The sequence below is a fragment of the Anoplolepis gracilipes genome, chromosome 12, assembly GCF_047496725.1.
Source record: "Anoplolepis gracilipes chromosome 12, ASM4749672v1, whole genome shotgun sequence".
NCBI classification, from domain to species: Eukaryota; Metazoa; Arthropoda; class Insecta; order Hymenoptera; family Formicidae; genus Anoplolepis; species Anoplolepis gracilipes.
Window position 1 is genome coordinate 785,004 of NC_132981.1, and position 22,230 is coordinate 807,233.

The window sequence follows — 22,230 nt, forward strand, 5'->3', positions numbered from 1 at the left end:
TATTAGTGGCTACATTGTAAAACAGTTAAAATATATTAGATGTGAATCCTGTGCTTTAAATTTAAGAAATGTCTCCGACAATGACCATAATTATGCTAATGAAGAAACATTTTCTGCCTTTTTAAACTTTTGCAATAATGGTGAATTGCTGAAACCTTCTTCGTCAGTGTTTCATATATGTAAAGAAACTGAAAAGCAACTGCAAATTATAACAGATTATTTCTCTAAATTGAATATAAAACAAATAGATAAAAAAGTAATAAATACGGTAAAAAATAATCTTATTTTTGATAAAAAAATATTTCCTACTTTACAATGTGAAGATATAAATTTATTGGAAATGCCTCATAAAGTTCAACTAATAATAATAATAAATATAGTAATAAATATATTACAGTACGATTGCATTCCTATTCAAAATTCTATCAAGATGAAATATTAAAACCAATTAGAAAACGTCACCAATTAACTAAACAAATATTATTTTTACGAGAATAATATATAACAGCTACAAAAAACATTAAACTAATTTGAAAAAGTTTTTACACATTCTCTAATATGCGATGTTTTGTGAGATATATGCACTTGTAATTTTCAAACTTTCGAAGAAAATGTTTGTGTTTCTAAACAGATATTAAAGTACAACCAAAGATCAGTATTAAATGAACTTATATTGTATGTGCATAAGTTGTAAAGAATAAGTTTATATAAGTTATTATAAGTAAAAATATAGTTTCTGTTGTTTAATTAATAAGTTTCTATTCATTTTGTAAAAACAAGTTATATTAGAATAAACAATGTAATATTTTTAAGTAAATAGAAGTTTTACTTATTTTAAGGGATAAAGATACAGCATAAAGAGTGATTTTACTATTGCTCTTTATGTCATATCTTTATCTTAGATTATAATATTGAGAGCCCTTATCTATTATTTAATTTTATTTATTTTGTAACAATTAAACAGATGAGAGATTTTCTACATAAATATAATTAAAGTAACATATTTTAAAATGCAATTGATATATATACATATATATATATATTATTTATCTAATAATAATCGGTTTTGTTTTGTTTTGTCTGTTTCTTTCATTATTTCTCAAATTTTCTATTTTATCCAGTAAAATGTGTCATTTTTATTATTTAAAAAATATTATATATGATTTATATAAAAAATATATAATAAAAATGACACATTTTACTGGATAAAATACAAAATTTGGGAAATAATGAAAGAAACAGACTAAACAAAACAAAACCGATTATTATTAGATGTGTATTTTATTAATCTATAAAATATTTTATTTTGTAATATATAAATATATATTAGAGTATTTTTCCTTTTACATAATTTGTACATATAAGTATTTATATTTATATAATAACTATATATATAATAATTTATATTTATATATTTATAATTATATATTTATTATATAATTTATATATATATAAAATATCTTGTATATTACTTTTATTATTTTATATCTTTTATATAAGCTTATGTTCATTTATATTAATCTAATCTATCATACTTACTATATATATACAATACATGCGTGCAACACGCGCCTTCACAGCGCATGCGCAAAAAGGAACATCATACATACTTGTTTGTACATAAAATTAGAGCTGCCTTATACATAAGGAGTTAGCAGTCTAGTATTATATAGAAGTCTGTGGTAAAGATTGAGTTTCTTTGACAGTTTTAGAGTTAGGACATCGAGCATCTAATAAGGATTTCGTTATTAAATATTCATCATTTTGAACAAAAATAAAATCGAGATTAGAAAAGATTTGCATGTCTAAAAAAATAGGTCCAATGGCGTGACAAATTGTTCTCGTGCCTATTTGTAATGAGACTTTAACATATATACTGTAACATATCCTCATGCTATTGGACTTATTTTCCTGAGCATGCAGAAGCTTTCCTATTCTCGATATTATTTTGATTCGAAATAATGAATATTTAATAACGAAATCCTCATTAGATGCTCGATGTTCTAAATCTAAAACTGCCAAAGAAACTCAATCTTTACACATTTTTCTATCTCTTTAAAATAATATTGGATCCGCATATATTAAATCTGTGTCAATATTTGAAAATTTTTCTAAAATCAAGTTTTTAAACAGTAATGAATTTGCATTTTCTCTATTCCCGTTTGAACTTCGTCTACCCAGCTTGAAAACCACATATTTAATGTAAAAAATTTTTAGCTTTCTGAAAAAAATATCAAATTCAACTGGAAAATTTGGGTAATAACGAAAAAATAAGTTTTTTTACTTTAATCGCAATTTTATAAGCATTCCGACATTTCAAATAGAAAATGAATATTTTTCTCGAAAAGCTGAAATTTTATTACGCAAAAACACTTTTTTTATTATTTGATCAATTTAGAAACATACCGAGATCAATGAAAGTAGGAAAAAAGAAAATTAAAAATCGATTAAATTCCCCATATAATTGTGGAGAAACTAATTGCTCAAAAAATTTTAAATATGCACAGGTTTCTTTTTTCGATATCAATAATAAACTTACGGAGTTTCAAGAAGATCAGCAATAGTGACGCCCAAAAATACTTTTTATTTGATGGAATGACCCGTATATATACTTAAATATGTGTTTGTTTTTATTTATTTAAAAGGAAAGATTTATTATATATCTATAAAATATAATAAAAAATATATTATATATTATTTTGCTAAATATTTACTCATATAATGTGCTAATAATTATTTAATTATATGACGAGCAAAATTTTTACTTAAAAAAATGTGTGTTTAAATTAATATTAATGCATACCTTTCTTTTTTTGTATTTTTTCTCTATCTTTTATATATCTTCTCTTTCTCTTTCTCTCTTTCTCTTTTTCTTGATAAAAATCTTCCTTTATCTATCTTCTTCTTTCTCTATTTCTCTTTCACTATTTTATGGTCTTGTTTAATTTTTTTTCTTATTTTCTAACTTTTAATAACCTTAAATAATTATTTATTTATTATATTTTATATGATAAAACAAATTATATCCTTATATACATATAATACGTAAATAATTATTTATGTAATGATCTAGCAAACAGAATTTAACTATTATACACACATTATAAACATCATTACATACTTTTATTTTCTTTGCTTTTTATATATCTTCTTACTTTCTCTCCTTTCTTTCTATCTCTTTTTTTTCTATCCTCTTCTCTTTTTACACGTCTCCTTTATCTTTTATAAATTTTTTCTATGTTAGAATTAATTTTAATATATATTATTAATATATATTATTAATTAATTTTAATATAATTTTAATATATTTGAGTTTGATATTTGACAGACGTAAATAATATGAAGCAAGTCGTGAACGAAATAATACATCAACATCATCAAATAGAAGCTTCAATATTTCGATATATTCGAGATTTTTAACATATTTATTTAAAATTAAATATTTTATTAATTTAAAAAATATCAAAATATTATTTTAAAAGAGATTAAAATGTTATTTTGTGTTTAATTATACATTGAATTATACATAGTTATATATTGAATTGTAAAATAAATAAATACTAAAAACATAATAAATACATAAAATAAATAATATTAATGTATGTAGTGTTAATGTATTTATTATTTGCCATAATAATATATAAACTATGGCAACAAAAAATAAATTAATGTATTTATTATTTGCCATAGTAACATATGAACTATGGTAACAAAAAATAAATAAATTTAAATTCAAGCTTTTAAATTCGTTTTCCGGTCTTGATAAAAGTTTATTAAAAAATGTCTAAAAGAATATCGGATAAGAAAGGTATGTATATAATATAATTTATAACAGTATATATTATAATAAATATATATTATAATTACATATATATTATAGAAGTAGTACATATATATTAATACACAATTAATTTTAAATTAAAAAACTAATTTAAAACGCATTTTATTTCAGTTAAAGTGAAATACGATAAATCCTTGGAAGAAGAAATTACAAAAACCAATATTTTAATAAACTCTAAAGATATTACTATGTGAGTTTTAACTTATTCTCTCTCTCTCTCTCTCTCATTCTCTCTCTCCCCCCTCCCCCCTCTCTCTCTCTTCTTCCCTCTCTTTTTCTCTCTCTGACTGTTCAAATAAGCTGTTTTCTTCCCACTCTTCTTTCTATCTCTCTCTTTCGACTTTATAGATAATATTATAATTACTTAAATTATTCATATTTTAAAATAATATAAATTGAAAATTATTAATTTCAAAGATACCGCTTTCTCGAAACATAGCTTAAATAAATTGATTTTCGAAAAATATGATTATTTAATGTGCTTTTGTATAAATCTACTTACTAATATATATTATGTAGACATATAGCGTTATATTGACATATGTGTTCTTAGCTTGGTCTGTTCGAACGGATTGAACTTATCATTATTAGATGATAATCTTAAAGGAATCTTAAAATGCGAAATAAAAGTTTCAATTTTTATTTTATAAGATATTTATATTATAAGTAAGATAAGATTTTCACGAGCCTGGTAAGTCATCGAAAGCGAGAGAGAGGGAGAGACAAAGGGAGAGAGAGGGAAGGAGAAAGAGGAAGGGAGAGAGGGGGAGGGGGAGGGAGTGATAAGGAGGGAGGGAGAGGGAGAGAAGGGGAGAGAGAGCAAGAGGGGTAGAGAGAGAGGGGGGACAGAGAGGGGGAAAAGGGGGATATGGGGAGAGGGGGAGATAGAGGGGGAAAAAAGGGGGCAAGATAGAGGGGGGGAGAGGGAGAAGGAGAGAGAGAGAGAGAGAGGAATAATATTGTATTTAATAATTTAAAATAATTCTAAAATATCAATATATAAACTAAACGTTTATTTATTTTATTTATAATTATTATTATTATTGTTATAATAATTGTTATAAATATTATTATTATTACATGTACATATATATATGTATATATTTATATTTATATTTTATGTACTGTTACGTCCCGGCACCAAAATTTTTCTCATTTACTTTTAAGAAACACTAAACTTATAATATAAAGCCAAACGACAAGTTACCGACTACATTTTAGCCGATAAGTTATTCACTAAGACAAGTTACCCATTATAACCGTTACCGACTCTAGCTGACAGTACGAAACGTTAATCATAAAATAACTGCTCTCCCACCACCATAAGACTCTCCCGCTACTCCGAACCCTTAGATAACCCTTCCTACCCCCACTTTTCAACCCTGACCCGCACAAACCGAGGGACCTCGAAACAGTCCCAAAAATCGACACATCAATTCGAGACTCTGAGCGATGCACTTCTCTCTCTAGAAGTGCTCCTCATCCTTGCGATTCTATTTCTATACGCGATTCCATTTCCAAACACTGTTCCAAATCAGCACGCTTTCCATATCCACATTCGTTTCCATTTCGGTACGCGATCCTATTCCATACAGTTCCTCTGCAACGTCATTCTACCTCATACGAGCGCCTGTTATATCGTTACTTCATTATACTACGTCCGTACACCCTGCGTCAGTTCTCCGCGCCGATAACTCTCCGATTCATATTCATGCGTCACCACTGTAACCATCCAATGTAAGGTTAGTCAAAAAATACATGTATTTACGAAATCTCATTGTGCATTAATACCAAAACGTACCTGAACCCAGTCCGCATTTTCTACGTTCGGCGTCATATTAAATTTCAATCCGACCCTCAACAGACCTGGTTTCGACCATTAACCAAACCAGCGACGTAGCGGTGCAAACAATTGCACGCTCGTTACTACCCCTCCCCAGCCGATATCGTGCTAATACTCTGCACATGCCACCTCCCTACCTCAAAACCAATGGTCGAACCCAGCGAACACGCGAAATTAATTTGATCTTTTTGTAGATGCCAAAAATAAGAAGAGGCGGACACAAATTCCACGCGCGACGTTTATATTACGAATACAAATACGCTCCCGTCAGTGAAGCGGATAGTGAATTCCTCGGGACGGATCGTCTATATTTTGACTTAGAGTACGAGGCGTACTTTAACCCGACGCTACGAACAAAGCAGGTCAAACCTCTGAGGACGGACATCCGCATAAAGTCTATGGGATATTTTCCGTGGCCGCGCAAACTGATACAGTTGGACACACAGCTACTGTTCCCCCCTCTGCCGCCCGCGAATTACGTACCGGGAGATCCGAGGAAGACCCGCTATCTCCAGATACGCGACGAAATATTATACCTAAATTACGGGTGTTCCACCCTCGAGCACTGGGGTTCCGCGGAACAACCGATAACAATATCTCGTAGCAGCGTTACTCAAAATACGAAGCTTGGAAAACCTAGAGTTTTCTCGTGCCTACACTTTTACGACCGACCCTTTTTTTTTGCTTCCTGCGTTTCGCTTGGGCCAGCTCGCCCTGCGCTAAATCCTTCCAAAATAGTATTTTTGCTCCGCGCTGCCGAGACCGGTTTACGACCGACCCCTTTTTTTTTATTTCCTGCATTTCGCGTTGACCATTCTCTCTCTTGTCGAGATTTTCCCGAAGATAATACTTGCTTCCAAATTAATACTCGTTTCCAATATTGTATAACGCGCGTGTTATTTTATTCATTGAGTTGTAAACAATTAATATTTAAACTGAATAAATATAAGAAACCTATTTCTGGTTATTCAATTATTTGTACTCCTTCCTTATTCTGACCACGACTAATAACAACGCTTTATACGAGCAATAACAATAATAGTATTTAACCATAACCTATTGACAACACACCTACATGTGTTACGGACAACTGCGCCCCATACAGGAGGGCTTTGTAAATTCCGACGACATCGATAGAGATTCTTGCGCGTACTTCAACGTACACCTCGCGCTCGACAGCACGCGCTATTCCGACGTGTATTGCACGGCCTGCTCTCGTAATCTAGCAGAGTTTTTCCCGTTCGACTGCGATCGGTGCGTTAACACCTACGCCGACTTCCTCAGAGATTTGAGAAATAGAAACATCTATTACTATTCATTAGCGGACCCTATTAAAGTCTTCGCTAGCGGAACCATTCCCGAGGAGTTCACGTCACGCGACTTCCCTTAGTCAGTAATCGCCATTTCCCTTTTCGTTTGATACTGCCGCAACATTATATACACGGTAACACCACCGCCATATCCCTATTACTTCGCCTTTGGTAAGGGAAAACATCCATCGTCCGGATAAGCCTAGTCGCGAGGAATCCCCAGAAGCTTAGCTTCTGAAATACGCGACCGGTCAGGCGAAAGGTCCGACCACTCTTAGGAGCCGCGACCCCGCTTGACGTAACAGTACATATATATGTATTTGTATGCGTATATACATATAATGTACAAAATAAATGGCGCGCGCTTATTTTGTTTTAGTAGATATAAAAAATATGAAAATTAAGTTTACAAATTCGAAATTGATATTTTAATGAAGTTGCATAAGAAAATGAGAATTCGCACAATCCCTCACATTAGCACGATCTTGATGCTTTTATTATTCGTGACGTGAGTTATTCTTCCTTAATCAATTTAATGAGAAGCCAGTTTTAGTATTTTCTTTTAATCAATAATTATAAAAAAAAGTATACCGACACTGATACTGATAAAATATGTATAATTTGTATTTAATTTAAATGCACTAAAATTATCAAGTTTTCCAAATAATAATACATCATCGCAAAGATGCAAAAGATTATGCACGTTATATGTAATATATTCCTTACCATATATTTTTTTGTACTTTTCAATAAAATATCGAATTAAGGATTTTGCATATGCATTAAGCCTAATACACTCTGATGAACATAAAATTCTTATAGCGATGTGTAAACATAAAATGTTTATATTGAATATTAGGCAATTTGCCTTGCAATGCAACAGGATCTGTATATAAAAGAAATTGTCTAAATTCTGTGGCTTTCCAATGTTCTACATCTTCTTTAACTCTTGATAGACGACAAAACTCCTCAGAGATATATTTTCGGAAAATTTTCATAGTTTTTGATATTGAATTTATATCATGATCATTTAATTTTAATTGACTTATTTCCTTTTTTCCAGTCCAAAACAATATAAGTGTTTTCATAATACCAAGGCATACTAAATGCATATAATCGAGAGGCACATTACTAACTAAACCAATATCTTTTCTAAAAGAGAAAAACCTTTATGATGTTCTTGTTGTGAATGTAAAACAAAATTTTTATTAGTTCTTAAGGTGATATCAAGTTCTGGAAATGTCATTTTGCCTAAAATCTTTACCCTTTTGCGTACATTTATTGCAACCAAAATACCCTGTATGAGATTTTATTGATAGAACAAATGGTGTAGCAGGTGTATCACAAATAATTTTTTTTAATATTGGCCTAACAACTTTATTCTATATATATAGTAATACCATTTTCTCTTAAAAACAAATATTCTTCCACAAATAAATTTAAAAAATCCATTACCGATTCTGGTTTTTTAATCCATGATAAATACCGACAATAAAAAGTTCTGAAATTTCTAATAAATCAATTGACATTAAAATAGGTCAAAATTGACTCTTTGATGATTTGCTCAATGGTAAGCCATCAATATTAATTGTTAACGGTAAAATTTCTAAATTCTTTGTTAATGTATTTTTCATCTTTTCAATTATGCCTTTTTCAATATTTAAATGTATATATATGCAGGTGGCATATTTACAATATTACATAATGAAGGAGTTTTTAGCACTGTTCTACAATCTTTTGGAACAAGCAAGTTTTCTGATTTCATTATTGATAATAATTTATTTGCAGAATTTTGCGAGATATTATTTTTAATAATCCAATGAGCAATTTTATCTGCTAAAGTAATTTTATTCTGCAACTTAAATATATCTTCATCATTAAAATGTATTGGTTTAATTTCAGAAGAATTGCTAACTAAATTAATATTTTTATATCGATATTACTATTGTTTGTGTTTAAAATATTTTTATTAAAATTTTTTTGGTCCCATAAATTATGCAGCTGTGAGCAACGGTTGTGCTTTAGTCTATTTGAAAAATAAAATTATGAATTTATAAAATTAATTTACGCGAGGAATTTTCTCAGAAAAATTGTATCATTCATAGTATGAGTTTTATGCAAACTCTTTACAAAAAAAGAGAATTTATTTAATAACATAGAAATAAAAATGCGTTTAAAATAATATTGCTTAAATAGAAAATTAATAACAAGCGATTCTAATTGTAATTCTAATTATATTAAATTCCGAATATTAAGTTTTATTTACCTAATAATCACCAATCAGCTTTTTTTCCTGACAGGTTTCTTTTAACCCGTGCATAGCTAATTTTCTTTCGCACACTTCTATTTTATTTTTCGTAGTAGCTAATGCTTTGTAGACCTTTTCTTTTTACATTTCTAAATATTTTATCGGCAAAAGATATTCGTCGGTAGTAAATTTTTCATTATTAAAAGAGTGCTGTATTTTATTAACATGTAGTAGTTGTTCTCTTTTCTTAGTATATTCATTATTAACAATTCTACGGAAATGTCTATTTGTAACCTTTGATATTTCTTTTTTCTTCCGTTGTAGTATCTAGAATAAAAATAGAATATAAATAAATATTGCACAATAAAAGTAATCTATTTCGATGCATTCTAACACATACTACAATATATTGTAAACAAAAAAAGGTTATAAATTGAGATGTAATCGATTTTTAAGGTTAGGGTCACTGATAAAATTTTTGTAACTTCTTATTTACGGTATAAATAATAAGTGTTAAAAGATACATAACATATAAGAAATTTTTTTATTACAAATAATACTTCTATAATAATTAAGTAATTTCTATATATAGGATGAAGCATTTATATTGAGAGACGCCTAAATATCTCAAAAACTATAAAAGTTATAAAAAAATGTTTTAAATAAAAGTTGTATGGTTAGGTTGTGACCGGATCAGCATCGCCACTAAATAAGAAATGAGACTCACCAGTCAGCAGATCGCAGTGATTTCGCCTTTGTTATCAGTCGCCAGGTATTTTAACCAAGATAAATACCAAGGTCAGTCGGGGTTGTAGTGTCCTGGTATTCTCGACGAAATATTCCAATAATTTCTTCTCCTTTTTTGTTTCAGGTCATCGCTGGATTCCCAATCATCACTGTGGATGGATACGCTACTTCTAGGATTCACCTTTCGCGTTCGACAGGATCAACATTATTGGATCAAGGATTGGAATAATCAAGATATACATAGGTGATTAAAATTTGTTTCACTATCTTAGTAGATTCACAAAATAATTGTTTATTTACTTTACGGCTAATGATTAACATTTACACCGTTTACCACACGTTTTTACAATTTATCTCGCGCTCGCGTTTCTTTTACAAATCTTAGAATTATCGATGTCACTTGCGACCTACACGGTTTACATATTCGCGTGTATTAATTGCGGTTCGCATGTGTGTTTATCATCTATCAGTTCAATTTGACGCTTTGCGGTTGACAATTGATTTTACGTTTCGGTATATGAGCGATCGCGTTCCGCGATGGTATAAGGTATTTCTATCCACGGTCGAGCATAGCTTCCGCCCAAGCCTGCCATACGACTACTCTCGAGTCGGATCGCTGCTTTTGTACCCTGCGTGGTCGTCGTCCATCCCCTCCACGGCGTCACCGGCCAGTCAGCGTTGGGCGCTGCCGCGGTCCAATCCGCACGCTTCGTCAGGGCGTCGGGTCTTAACGTTTATCTTAATTACTACGAAATTTTGCTTATTCCGTTATTATAATTATTTTCAGCCTATTTACATCTAAGCATAATTAATAACATAACTATATGATGATACATATTTTTTTCTTAACGTAAAAAATATTACCGATTTTATTTAAACGTTTCTAACCATTCAAAACTAAATATTTGATCTATTGTAGAATGACCTGTCACTTATTTCTTAAACTAAAATATCTTATGTCATTCATATCAGAGAATAATCTTTATAATACTTTGTTAACGATGGAAATAAATATTTATTGTCTTTTCGCTTATTTTTTTAACTAGTAACTATTTACATTATTTACAGTCTTCTTTCTCCCTTCAGGTTTGCTGTTCATCCCTGATGCTTCTCTGGATCTGGTTCTCTCGTCGATTTCCGCGAATCCGGGCTGCGACCACTTATCGGTTGCAAGGTTAGGTATCAAGGGGGGATATAAGATGGCGCCACTGATTCGATCTTGAATAATTGTTTGAAGGTCATATAAAAACCTTTATTTTCTTAAATGGAACCCCCCATTTTTCATTGCACATTGTTGTAGTTTACCTCGAGAGCTTTTCAAAACACTATAATAAAGTATTTTTTCATTAAGATCGTTTTGAATTATAAGGCTCAAAAGTTACAATATTTTGACATAAAATACAAAATATCTTGTAAAACATTCATAAATGCTTCATTGAATTAAATACCAAAAATTCTCACATTCTTTTGGATAACATGTGTTGAAAATGATAAATATTTTAAAAAGTACATCAAAACGGCCTTTAATACAAATGACATTTTATATATTATTTTATCGAAACGTATACTTTTTCGATTAAAGTTATTTCGGGTTCAACAACAATAATAAACAGCTGCATTGTTCATGCAAGACTCATTAATATCTCCTGGTATCTAAAAAAAAGAAATATTAAAAAAATATTAAATTGCAATTATTATCTCTTAACTACAAATATTGATAACAAACATATATTATCGAACTAACCTTGCAACAATGCACAAGAATGTCATCTCGACTTTCAGAAACTGTAGGTTTCCATACTCTTCTGCAATTTGAAGATTTTATACTAATTTTCGTTGATTTAAGAGCTATTAAAATCCAAATATAAAGAACCGTTCTACTATCTATAAAGTTATTATATCAAATATTTAAAAACATATAACAATCACCTTTCAATAGATAAATATTAATAGCTCAGCAAAAAAATCTAAATATTTACCTATATTCACAGATTCCGATTGCATGAGAATCTCATTGAGTTGATCTCCTGTTGACAAATTTTTTTCTAAAAGCTTGTAAATTTTTTAAAAGTCCATGATGAAATTAATCTATTTTTGCATCCCAGATATTTTCTATCAAAATCTCTTTCGATCTAAATATGTACAAAAAAATTAATTAGCTACACATTTCATATATGAATGCAATTTAATAATATAAATTCGGAATTTCTACACTTTCATGATTAGTATTTTTAACTAAAGCATATTATTACCAATACGTATCCGAAATTAGAAGTCAATCCCGGTAAAAAATTTCTCATATATAATTATATATAACAATATAAAAGTATATAGAAATATATAAAATTCTGTATAAGTTATGTATAGTTATGTATAGTATGCATAATTTTGTATTATCGTTGATTGACATCTAGCCAACATTAATATAAAATTATATATAATTATACAATAAGTCATATATTATTATATATAATTATACATAACTTATATAAAACTTTATATATTTCTATATAATTTTATATGGTCATATATCATATATGATTATACATAACAAATTTTTTACCAGGATATATCAACTACTTTTTTGTTATATCATTAATACCTTTTATAATTTGTATCGTGCAATCATTTAAACGTAACTCATATAACTCGTCCCACTTTTTAACTACTTCATCCTTAGAATGTCAATTATAAATTAATCAAATCCTGTATTGTTCCATAATTTCTAAGTCCGTATACAAATTTTACAATGTTTAAAAGAATTTCGAAACAAACTGCAATTCAATATTTTGTAGATGTTTCTAAATAATTTTGAATATAATTCAAATTTTGTATAAAAATACCTGCGTTGGTAAAAATGTTTTGTTCAGCTTGATTTTTTTATTTTTTTAAGTAGTTAGTAGAATTAATGAATTTTATATCATTATGAAATCTACTAATTTTCTTTGTGAAATTCCTGCTTTATTTTTCTCAAAGTCTTTTTGCGAATTGGGGAACAAAATATGTTTCTTTGCTGTCACGCGGAAAGAGTTGTACGATTTCATGAGAAGTTTGTTCAAAATCGTTTCTGAGCGATCTTTTAAAGACATTTTATATGATCTCTCATTTGATAATATGAAATAAACATTAAAATAAACAAAAATTATAATAAAAGATGTACAGAGTAATATGTATTTATCTAATATTCAAATTTAAAAGATGCACCGAAAAAATTGTATTCTCTATTTTAGAAGAATTTTTTTCTAAAGCTTTCCTCCAATAAAATATTCTAAAAAATTCAGAATATTCCCCTCTAATGATCTTTTGTTAAGAATAGTATATGAAATAAAGAAAATATTCTTAAATTGTATCATACAAACCCTATTTGCGCTCACACCACTAGAAGGCATAACGGTATATTTTTCCTGTAGATAGAAAAACATCTCGCAAGATATAAGAACTCCAACCCAACACCCAAAAAAAAATAAATTCTATTCTTTAGTGGTTGCGTCTTGATTCTAGAGGATTTTCCTCTGCTATACGGTCTCGAGATGATACTCTAGAATCGAAAGGAATTTCCCATGACCTTGAGATACTAGATTTAAAATTGCAATCCTCTTAATGCTAAAAAAGATTCTTCTTCTTATAAATCTAATATTATTCTTACTTAAAGTATTTATAATAATACTTTAAAACAAATATTTTCTTCTTTCAAGTTTACTAAGCATTAATTATAACTACAATTATCATATGCTAACTAAAGGAAAGTCTTTTTCCTGTAATCTAAATAATACTTGTGTTTCTAGAGTATAATATAGGAATCTTTTTGCGTTCTCTCTCTCTCTTTCTCTCATTCTCTTCTCTCTCCCCCCTTCTCTCTCTATCTATCTATGTACCTATCTATTTATTCGTTTTTTTAATAAAGAAATAACAAGATTTATATATTTATAAACACATTTATTTTAGAAGAAAATTTCAAAGTATAAATAGATGATATATAAGTATATACATACAATATTTTACTTATAATAATTTACATATATATTTATACAAAAGCATGATGGAATGTTATATATTTAGAAAAACTTCTTGCTCCAACTCTACAATAAGAAGGTGTAGAAGATATTAAATCATCAAATTTAATAAATTTCCATTCAGAGGAACTTTCAATCACTTCATAACTGCAAAGATGTTCCACAAAATCCATGGTTTCAAACATACACAAAAGAAAATACACAGCATCAGATTTTTCACAATATGTGATAAAGTTAATTCGACCAAATATAGGATAACCAGTATCTTTGTGGAATGTTACAGCTATACACATTTTTTTTTATAAATAGTACCAGAAATTCTGATCCATGAGAATACTTTTATAATTTCATTTATACCCTTAGGTAGAACATCATGAAATAATCGATAATTTTTAATATCTTTAATACTGATTTCTTCTTGAACTCCAAAAGAATATTTTTCACCCAGAGATTTTCCAGATAAAAATCTAGCACATAAATTCAACTGGTGTTTTATTGCCAGAGTCAAAGGCAAGTTTCTGCGAGAATTTGTAACATGGGCTGCTTGTTTAAGAGGTCTGTGTTTAGCTTCCCATCGAAGACAACAGATAAACCATAAGAGACCAACTCTATGCATGATTTCAGGATAATGAAGCATGTAATGATGCTTAGGTTTGAATGTAACTTGGGGAAAGATATATTTCATGATGTTCTGAAATAAGGGTACTCAGATAACTAAGTGATTGAAAGTTTACATAAGATGTTGTAACTATCTACAATGGATTTTAGTTTTAAATAAAGAGACCAACTTTCAGTATCTTCAGGAACTAAATCACCTAACATTAATCCAATATATCTGACGAAACACAACATTTCTGAGGCAGAGAATTTAAGTTTACCAGTTATAAGATGCTCTTTTTTAATTTGTGGTACTGCATTACTTGACTCTACTGGACCATAATCAAAATAAATTATACGGTTATTCAAAGTTTCTAGAGAAAAGTATTTTTTCTCATGTATTAAATCAAAAAGGGCTAAGTCATAACCACACACTCCCTCTAAAAGATCATGCATAATATCAAAACTAATGCCTTGTATAAAAGAAAAGCTGGGAATAGCTTCCCAAACGCATTTTTCCTTTATTCCAGTCATGTTAAGATTTTGTAACAAAACATCTTCAGCATAATTCTGTATTGTCCTTAATTTATTTGTATCAAGAGTAATTAAAGATACAATATCATTCCTATGATGCTTGCACATTCTGCATGGATAGTTTGCATTGAAGCTCTCAGATAGGCCACAAATAGAGTGAATCCTCAAGTTATCACCCAGCAAGAGACACAAACTAAAATAAATTTGTTTCTCTTCTGAGTTAGTTTTTATAATTAACCCATTTTTTTCTAAATGTATTAAATCTCGAATTACTGGTTTAAATAAGTTCATATTTCCATGTATTTTACATTCAAAAAGAAATAAAGAAGCCAAAAATATATTATCAAGTTTTGAAGCATAACCTTGAGGTACACAAGCAATATTGTAATAAAGTGCTCCTAATTTGTGGTGCCCAGCATGAGAGCCTGTGATATTATCTGGATCCATATTATCAAAGAAAAAAAGAAGTGGAAGCACTGTTTTACCGTAGAAATGTTTGGCTACTTTTTCTTTCCACATCTTTCCTTGTACAACATTTGAAAAAGGCTCATCTTTTTGAGACAAATGCTCTAAGTTCGAGGTAATAGCATCAAAACAACCTGATAATTCTAAAAACCGCTTTAAAACTTCTTTTATAGGAACATATTGACCAGTGTCAAGTTCATGACTCATTACTGTCTTGTTCTCCTGTTTTCTAGGTCTATAGTGACTACCAATCACATAAGTTATAGGAGCTGTATAAAATTCACTTTCTTTCAATGTTTCTAATCTTTCATAGTCACTATAGAGACCAGAAAAAATATTATCACATGCATTAAACATAAGAGAAAGTTCACGAAGGTCTTCGTTATTATAATCAAATTTACTTAACATTTTAAAAACTTTGTTTTTTAAGATATTTAAATATCCACTTGATAATAATTCTGAAGTAGCATCAACTATCTCTTGAACATGAGCCCGATTCAAAGTATCAGAGGCATACAATTTTGATACAAAAACAAGTGTGGAGTCCACTAAGGCTTTTTTAACATCAAAAACTGAAATAAAGTTACTCTCTGATGTATTTGATTCAAGAATATGCATATTAGTATCTGACATCTTATTTGATTGTTCTGCTTTAATAATATGACAAGCATTAAAGGATTGAATTTGCTTTTGTGAGTAATTTTTATTTAAGAAAAAACATTTGAGTAGATGTTTTTTGAATGCACGTAAAGAAGGACAAGTTTTATAACAATTAGGTGCAGTACATCTAAGAGCAGTATAACATGGTATACTTTGATATGTGCCATCAGAGCTTCAATTGAGTTAAATTGCTTTTTGCATATAAAACATAATATCTCCATTATGAATAACAAAATTTGAGCTTTTACAACTAAATAAATCACATCTATTACAAGACAAAAACAAATTTTAAATTATAGGCTGATTGCTTTTTACATTAGCTTAACATAAAATTAGCTTAACACAACATTAGCTCAATACAACATTAGCTTAAAATGATATTAATATATCAATATATTAACGTTTTCAGCCAGATGTTTGCTCATTTGAAACTTTTGTTCAAAGAGTTTCAAAGGTTTTGACAAGCGCACTAACAGTTGAATTCTTTTTATCATACCTTGTGAAGATGCGATACAGAGCTTGCTGAATAAAAAGCCACACACCTTTTACTTCATACGAATATTCAGTATTCAAAACGTGTATTGCTTTAAAACACTGATCAAAAGCTTTCAACACATTATTAAATTGGTATTTGATTTCATCAATTATCAAATAACAAGTCTCATATTCTTCCACCATAGGTCCAACAAGAAGAACAAAAGGTTGAATTCTAGTTTTTAGCTTTGAAGCTACAGCACGCCTTCTTTGTATAGCTGGGTTTATATCTCCTGGCACCTAAAAAAATTAAAAAAAATTCCTATTACATTTCTTAATTTTACAAATTCAAGAAACTTAAGTATATTTCTATTTTATAAAAACAAAAAAAAAGCAATCTATCATAATTATCTGTAAAATATAAATATATAATTAATCTGTAAAAGTAAATTGATACAAAAAAAAAGAAAAATGTGTTTTGGCAAAAATTACAAATATAAATATTTTTTTACTATTTAGCTTAACAAAAATATATTATTTTATATATATTTTGTATTTTAAGTGCTTTTTTAAAAAATCTCAAATAATTCATTACACTTAAAAAAAAGAAAATTAGATTCTTTAATTAGATATTTAAAGTATATCTCAATTTTTTGAATGCAGAAATTATTGTTAAAATATATTTGTTAGATAATTTGTAGCAAACAATTTCTAACATATTTTTCACATTTTTAAAATTCGTGTCCCTTTAATAGAAACTGAATATCAATAAATCAATAAAACTTGACTTACTGTCACATGAAATACAAAAGCATCTCTTGCCTCAGATAGATTCGGTTTTATTTTTTCCCCAGAATCAAGTTTCTGTACTTGTCGAGGTGGGACTAAATGTGGGAGTAAGTGAAGAATAAGAGCAATAGAATTTGCTACAAAAAAGATAAATTTGTTAAACAAAAGAGAAAAAAATTTTTACTGTAAATACAGGAGACACGAGAGCTTTTTCCAATCTTTAATTTTACTTTTATTTATTTATTTTTTGAAAAACACTTACCATTATCAAGCTTCTCCAACTTCTTTAATTGTGTTTTTCCATAAGAATCTTTTACTTTTGCTTTCAAAAGTTGTTTGAGAAGGGGAATGAATCTTTCCCACTCCAAAAGAAGTACTAAATCCTTATCAGGATATTTTTTTTTAAAGTCACCATCAAACTAAAAAATTAAAATATTTGTTTTTACAAGAAATCGTGGCAAATAGAAAATGTTAATCATATCTAAGAAAATATGTGAATATTTCCAATTAAGACTGGGATAAAAAATAAAGAGATAAACCTCTTTATTTAGTTTTACAATTTAATAGTTAACATTATCATGATGAGTAAAGAAAAAACTAGAAATATTAATAATAAAATTAATAAACTTACAAGAGTATACCCTTGAGGCAAGGACAAAACTTCCCATTGGGAAAAGTAATCTGTCACCGAAAGTGGTTTGTCTCCTCCACCTTTTGGATCTAATAATATTTTTTGTCTAATATCATAAGTTATACCCAATTTTTTAAAACATCAGTCCAAGGTTCGCGACTTACTTTCAGCCATCGAATAGCTGCTTGCACTTCATCTTCATTTACTAAACAATTTAACAATTTAACAAATTAGTTTATTAACATTTTATGAAAAATAATTCTTAGTTATTAATAATGATCATTTAAATTAATAAATTTAAATACTTTCAGATGTACTCGTAGTGGGCACATTTTCATTATTGTTATCTGAATGTCTGTGATAATTAGCTGGATTGAGTGCACCAAGCCTCCTCAACATAGATTTAATATTTCTCACTTTATCAGCTAATTTTCCTCCTATATTTTTCTGACTTACACCATTTGCAAAAGGTTCATACACATATGTAGTCTATAATATATTTACCAGAATAAACATTATTCTTTTACTCATGATAATATTAATTATTAAATTTTAAAACCAAAAAGAAGTTTTACCTCAGTCTCAGTTGGAAATAATTCACAAATTTTCTTAGACATGATTTGAAATTCTTCAAAAGTAGGGCTACAAAAAGAAAAAAAAAAATGTTAGCAACATTAAAAATATGTATGTATTATATGTGTCTTATTATAGTAAAAAAACTTACTTAATATTAATTTTTATCATGCAGCTTGCTAATATCTCTACTAATATTCCTCTTGCTTCTCCATTTAAAATACCATTATTTTTATAATAAATTAGGACAGCATCACCTTTTAAATGCTCTTTAATTTCTTTCTCGATATTCTAAAATAAAATATATATTGTGAAAATGTAAGTTACAGATATAAGTATAATTAAATACAAAAGTCTAACCACTTTTAATGCTAGTCATGTAATTCTAAATTATATTTGCTACATAAAAAATTACAATATTATTCTAATTATAGCAATAACAAATATCATTCATATTTAGCGTTAATGTAAATATGCAAGAATATGATCTATAAAATTTAATACATATTATCAAATTTATATAATAGCTAATAAATTTTAGTATATATCAGATATATATATTTGTATTGTTATAAGAAGAATTGTATATCCTACATAAATTGAAGAATTGTTATATCAGTGCAATTATCTAATATGCATTATATAGCTATATATAGCTCTCTTTATAAAGAATCAGCAAACTTAACCATTAACAAAAAAATGTATGAAAAAAATGTATTAAATTTGTTTATAAATTCTATGTATCGACTTGTATTAAAAAGGTTTTACTTAAAAAACTGCTAATGCATATTAGATAATTGCACTGATATAACAAGTCTTCAATTTATGTAGGATATACAATTCTTCTTATAACAATACAAATTGCAACAATTTAACATTATAGTTTGCTTACTAGCTCTTCAAATTGACTTCTTGTCAACCACAATGCAAGTCTTTTAGGATATCGTTTTGATTGTAACTTTAGTGATAGCTGTCTTTTTTTTCGTTTTGATCAATTAAAAACACTTCTGTTTCAGATTCACTCACACTATTTCCACCTGAATCAGATATTGAATCAGACTGAAAATATCATTAATTTTCTGTATATATATTTCTTTCAATATTAACATTAAATATTACAAACATAAGAATTTAATTAGCTGCTTTTTAATCTTAAAGGCTACAATGTTTGAAATAACATCTATATTTACACACACATATGTATACATATGCATGCTTACTATAGTATCTACTTGGTGTAAAGGATTTTTGACAATATTATTTTTTGTAAAATCTGTTTGTAAGTTATCTGTTTGAACACCCACAAGTGGCAAACTACAATTTCCAAATTCATCGACCTATAAAACATGCACATAAGAAATAAGAAAGAAACAATTTATAATTACATTTATGCATAATCATTTGAAATAAGCAAAAAATCCTACCTCAATATTAAAAAGTAGATTTTTAGAAGTGTTAGCTTTTAGAGCATTTATTTTATTAAAAAACTCAGCTTGATCACCCCACTTAGGCAATAATTCTTCAGCTTTTTTGGTCGAGACTAAAAATAATCGATCTATGGTCGTTATTGCATTCTCTAAACACCAAAAAAACAGGCATCTTATATATTAATTATAAAAAGCAGGAAACCAAAAGTGCGTGTGTGTGTATTCCACACGTGTTTTAAGATATATTTTGAACATATATTTTAGATATATTTGAAATATAATAAAAACACAACAAAGAAAAAAAATAATAACAAACAATCCAGTTTAAAAAAACAGCGAGCTTTGTGCGATTAATTAACAACGTGCAATATTATATAAATACAAAGAAAGAAAATACTATCACATAGAAGAACATATATTTTTCAAAAATTAATATTCTTATTACTTTCTTATGCATAGCACTCATATAGAAAATTTGTATGAAACATGCAATTTATATGAAATATAACCTTAAAATTAAATTTATAATGAAATATAAATTATAAATCATAGCCACAGAATAATTCAATCACTTGCAATTCTTACTTTTGTTACATCATTAACGTATAATATTAACGTATTATATATTGCGCTTTACTTCTAATATAATCGTCGAAACAAGAAATAGATCACGAATAAGAACTTATTATTAGAAATAGAAGAAAATATATACTTACTCTTAAATGCGGGCCAGTAGTCACCTAAATGTGCTTCTTTTAAAAATTGTTGCACTTCGTTCATTCTTTAATTTATAATTTGTTCTTCACAAGCACCCTAAACACACTCGCACCTCGCACAAAGACTCGCAACAAAGGCTTGCTACCTTATGTGTCGTGGCACATCGCATGCGCGAGCCGCGAGTCCGCGAGTATCAAGCATATCTTCTTATTTCAAGAGGATATTGATATTATTATAATGAAATTTCCTATAAAGGAATTTAGTTTTGATCATAGTTGACGTGTCCACTTTTTTATAGATGTATGAATACACGTTAAAGAGGAACATGTTTCATGTAAGATTTTTTGTTTAAAAGAAATGTTGAGAGGAATTTTCGGCTTATAAAAAGAATATTTTTTTTTAGGTGAAGAGAGCTCAGTATCGGGGCTCTTAGCCCTGAAAATGCAAACTGCAACGTTTGCGAAACATCATTGCGTGCATTACACTGTTTAATCACGCGGCATCCTTCCGGAAGTCCCCAGTTTAGATTCTAATTCTAATGGCCACGAAAGCCTCAAACTAGAAGTATATATATTCTTACATATTAAGAATATCTAATACTTTTTTACTTTTTAGAGGATTTCTGTCTTTAGTTAAGAAAATCCTCTTGGCGCCTATTTTAGAGGAAGATATTCTAAAAATAAGTGGTATATTCTTAAAATGAGAATATGATTTTTTCGGTGTGAATATCAATTAATGGCACAATAATGATTGACATCTTGTAGTGAAATGTCCATCATAATGCCTTATTTGTAAAAGAGTTTGTCTATATGCATTTTTCGACAAAATATCTTTTAAACTAAAAATTTTTCCTTCTCAAATTTTATACTCTTTGGAAATGCTTCGCAAACGTTATGTGTTGGATTTTCTAATATTTTATTTGATGTTTCCAATTTATTTTTATTTCCTATCTCTAATAATTCATTATTTCAATTTTTATGTAAGATTGTCATCAACTATTTGGAAAAATACTGAATTTGAAGTAAAGTTTTGTAAGTCAGATATTTTACCGTATATTAGAATCTAAATAAGCAAAATTAACAATAAGTGAAATAAATATTATAACAACATAAACATAATAAAAAATTTTTGAATGTCATAAAATTTAAAGATGAAAATAAGACATACATAATCATTGTATTTTTTACGAAGTCTTACTCGAGCTATAATAGAGGGAATTAATTGTTCAAAATCGCGGAAATTGCACTCTTTTAAAAGATCACGTAAACTTTCTACGTTGTCGACCCCTTAATGTGTAAAGTACCCAGTCAGAAATGAAAAGTCAAAAGATATCGAATCGATGTCGATACTTTCAGAATGCA

The 22,230-nt window shown here is 28.4% G+C and overlaps 1 protein-coding gene, 1 long non-coding RNA gene and 1 pseudogene across 4 annotated transcripts in view; 1 reads left to right on the forward strand and 2 right to left on the reverse strand.

The window, feature by feature from the left end:
* Window positions 1-11,633, forward strand: part of LOC140671875 (uncharacterized) — a 39,929-nt gene extending 28,296 nt beyond the window's left edge. The window contains exons 3-5 of one of the 2 annotated variants that reach the window (XR_012047803.1): window positions 9,924-10,040; window positions 10,114-10,233; window positions 11,076-11,633. This is a non-coding gene — a long non-coding RNA (uncharacterized lncRNA). The remainder of the gene's footprint in view (window positions 1-9,923; window positions 10,041-10,113; window positions 10,234-11,075) is intronic. The other variant, XR_012047804.1, reaches the window with a different exon arrangement.
* A 2,402-nt stretch (window positions 11,634-14,035) lies between these two features.
* Window positions 14,036-17,971, reverse strand: LOC140671729 (uncharacterized). Of its 2 annotated transcripts, none has more exons than XM_072903288.1 (3): window positions 17,784-17,971; window positions 17,525-17,616; window positions 14,036-17,032 (listed from the first exon to the last, which is right to left on the reverse strand). In XM_072903288.1, exon 3 carries the CDS (start codon window positions 16,229-16,231, stop codon window positions 14,717-14,719), a length of 1,515 nt encoding a protein of 504 aa, XP_072759389.1. In that variant the 5' UTR covers window positions 16,232-17,032; window positions 17,525-17,616; window positions 17,784-17,971; the 3' UTR covers window positions 14,036-14,716. The 2 variants fall into 2 exon arrangements, with proteins under 2 accessions (XP_072759389.1, XP_072759388.1); XM_072903287.1 differs by having other exon boundaries at window positions 17,525-17,658.
* Window positions 17,972-18,158: 187 nt separating this feature from the next.
* Window positions 18,159-21,070, reverse strand: LOC140671949 (uncharacterized; annotated as a pseudogene).
* Window positions 21,071-22,230: the final 1,160 nt, after the last annotated feature.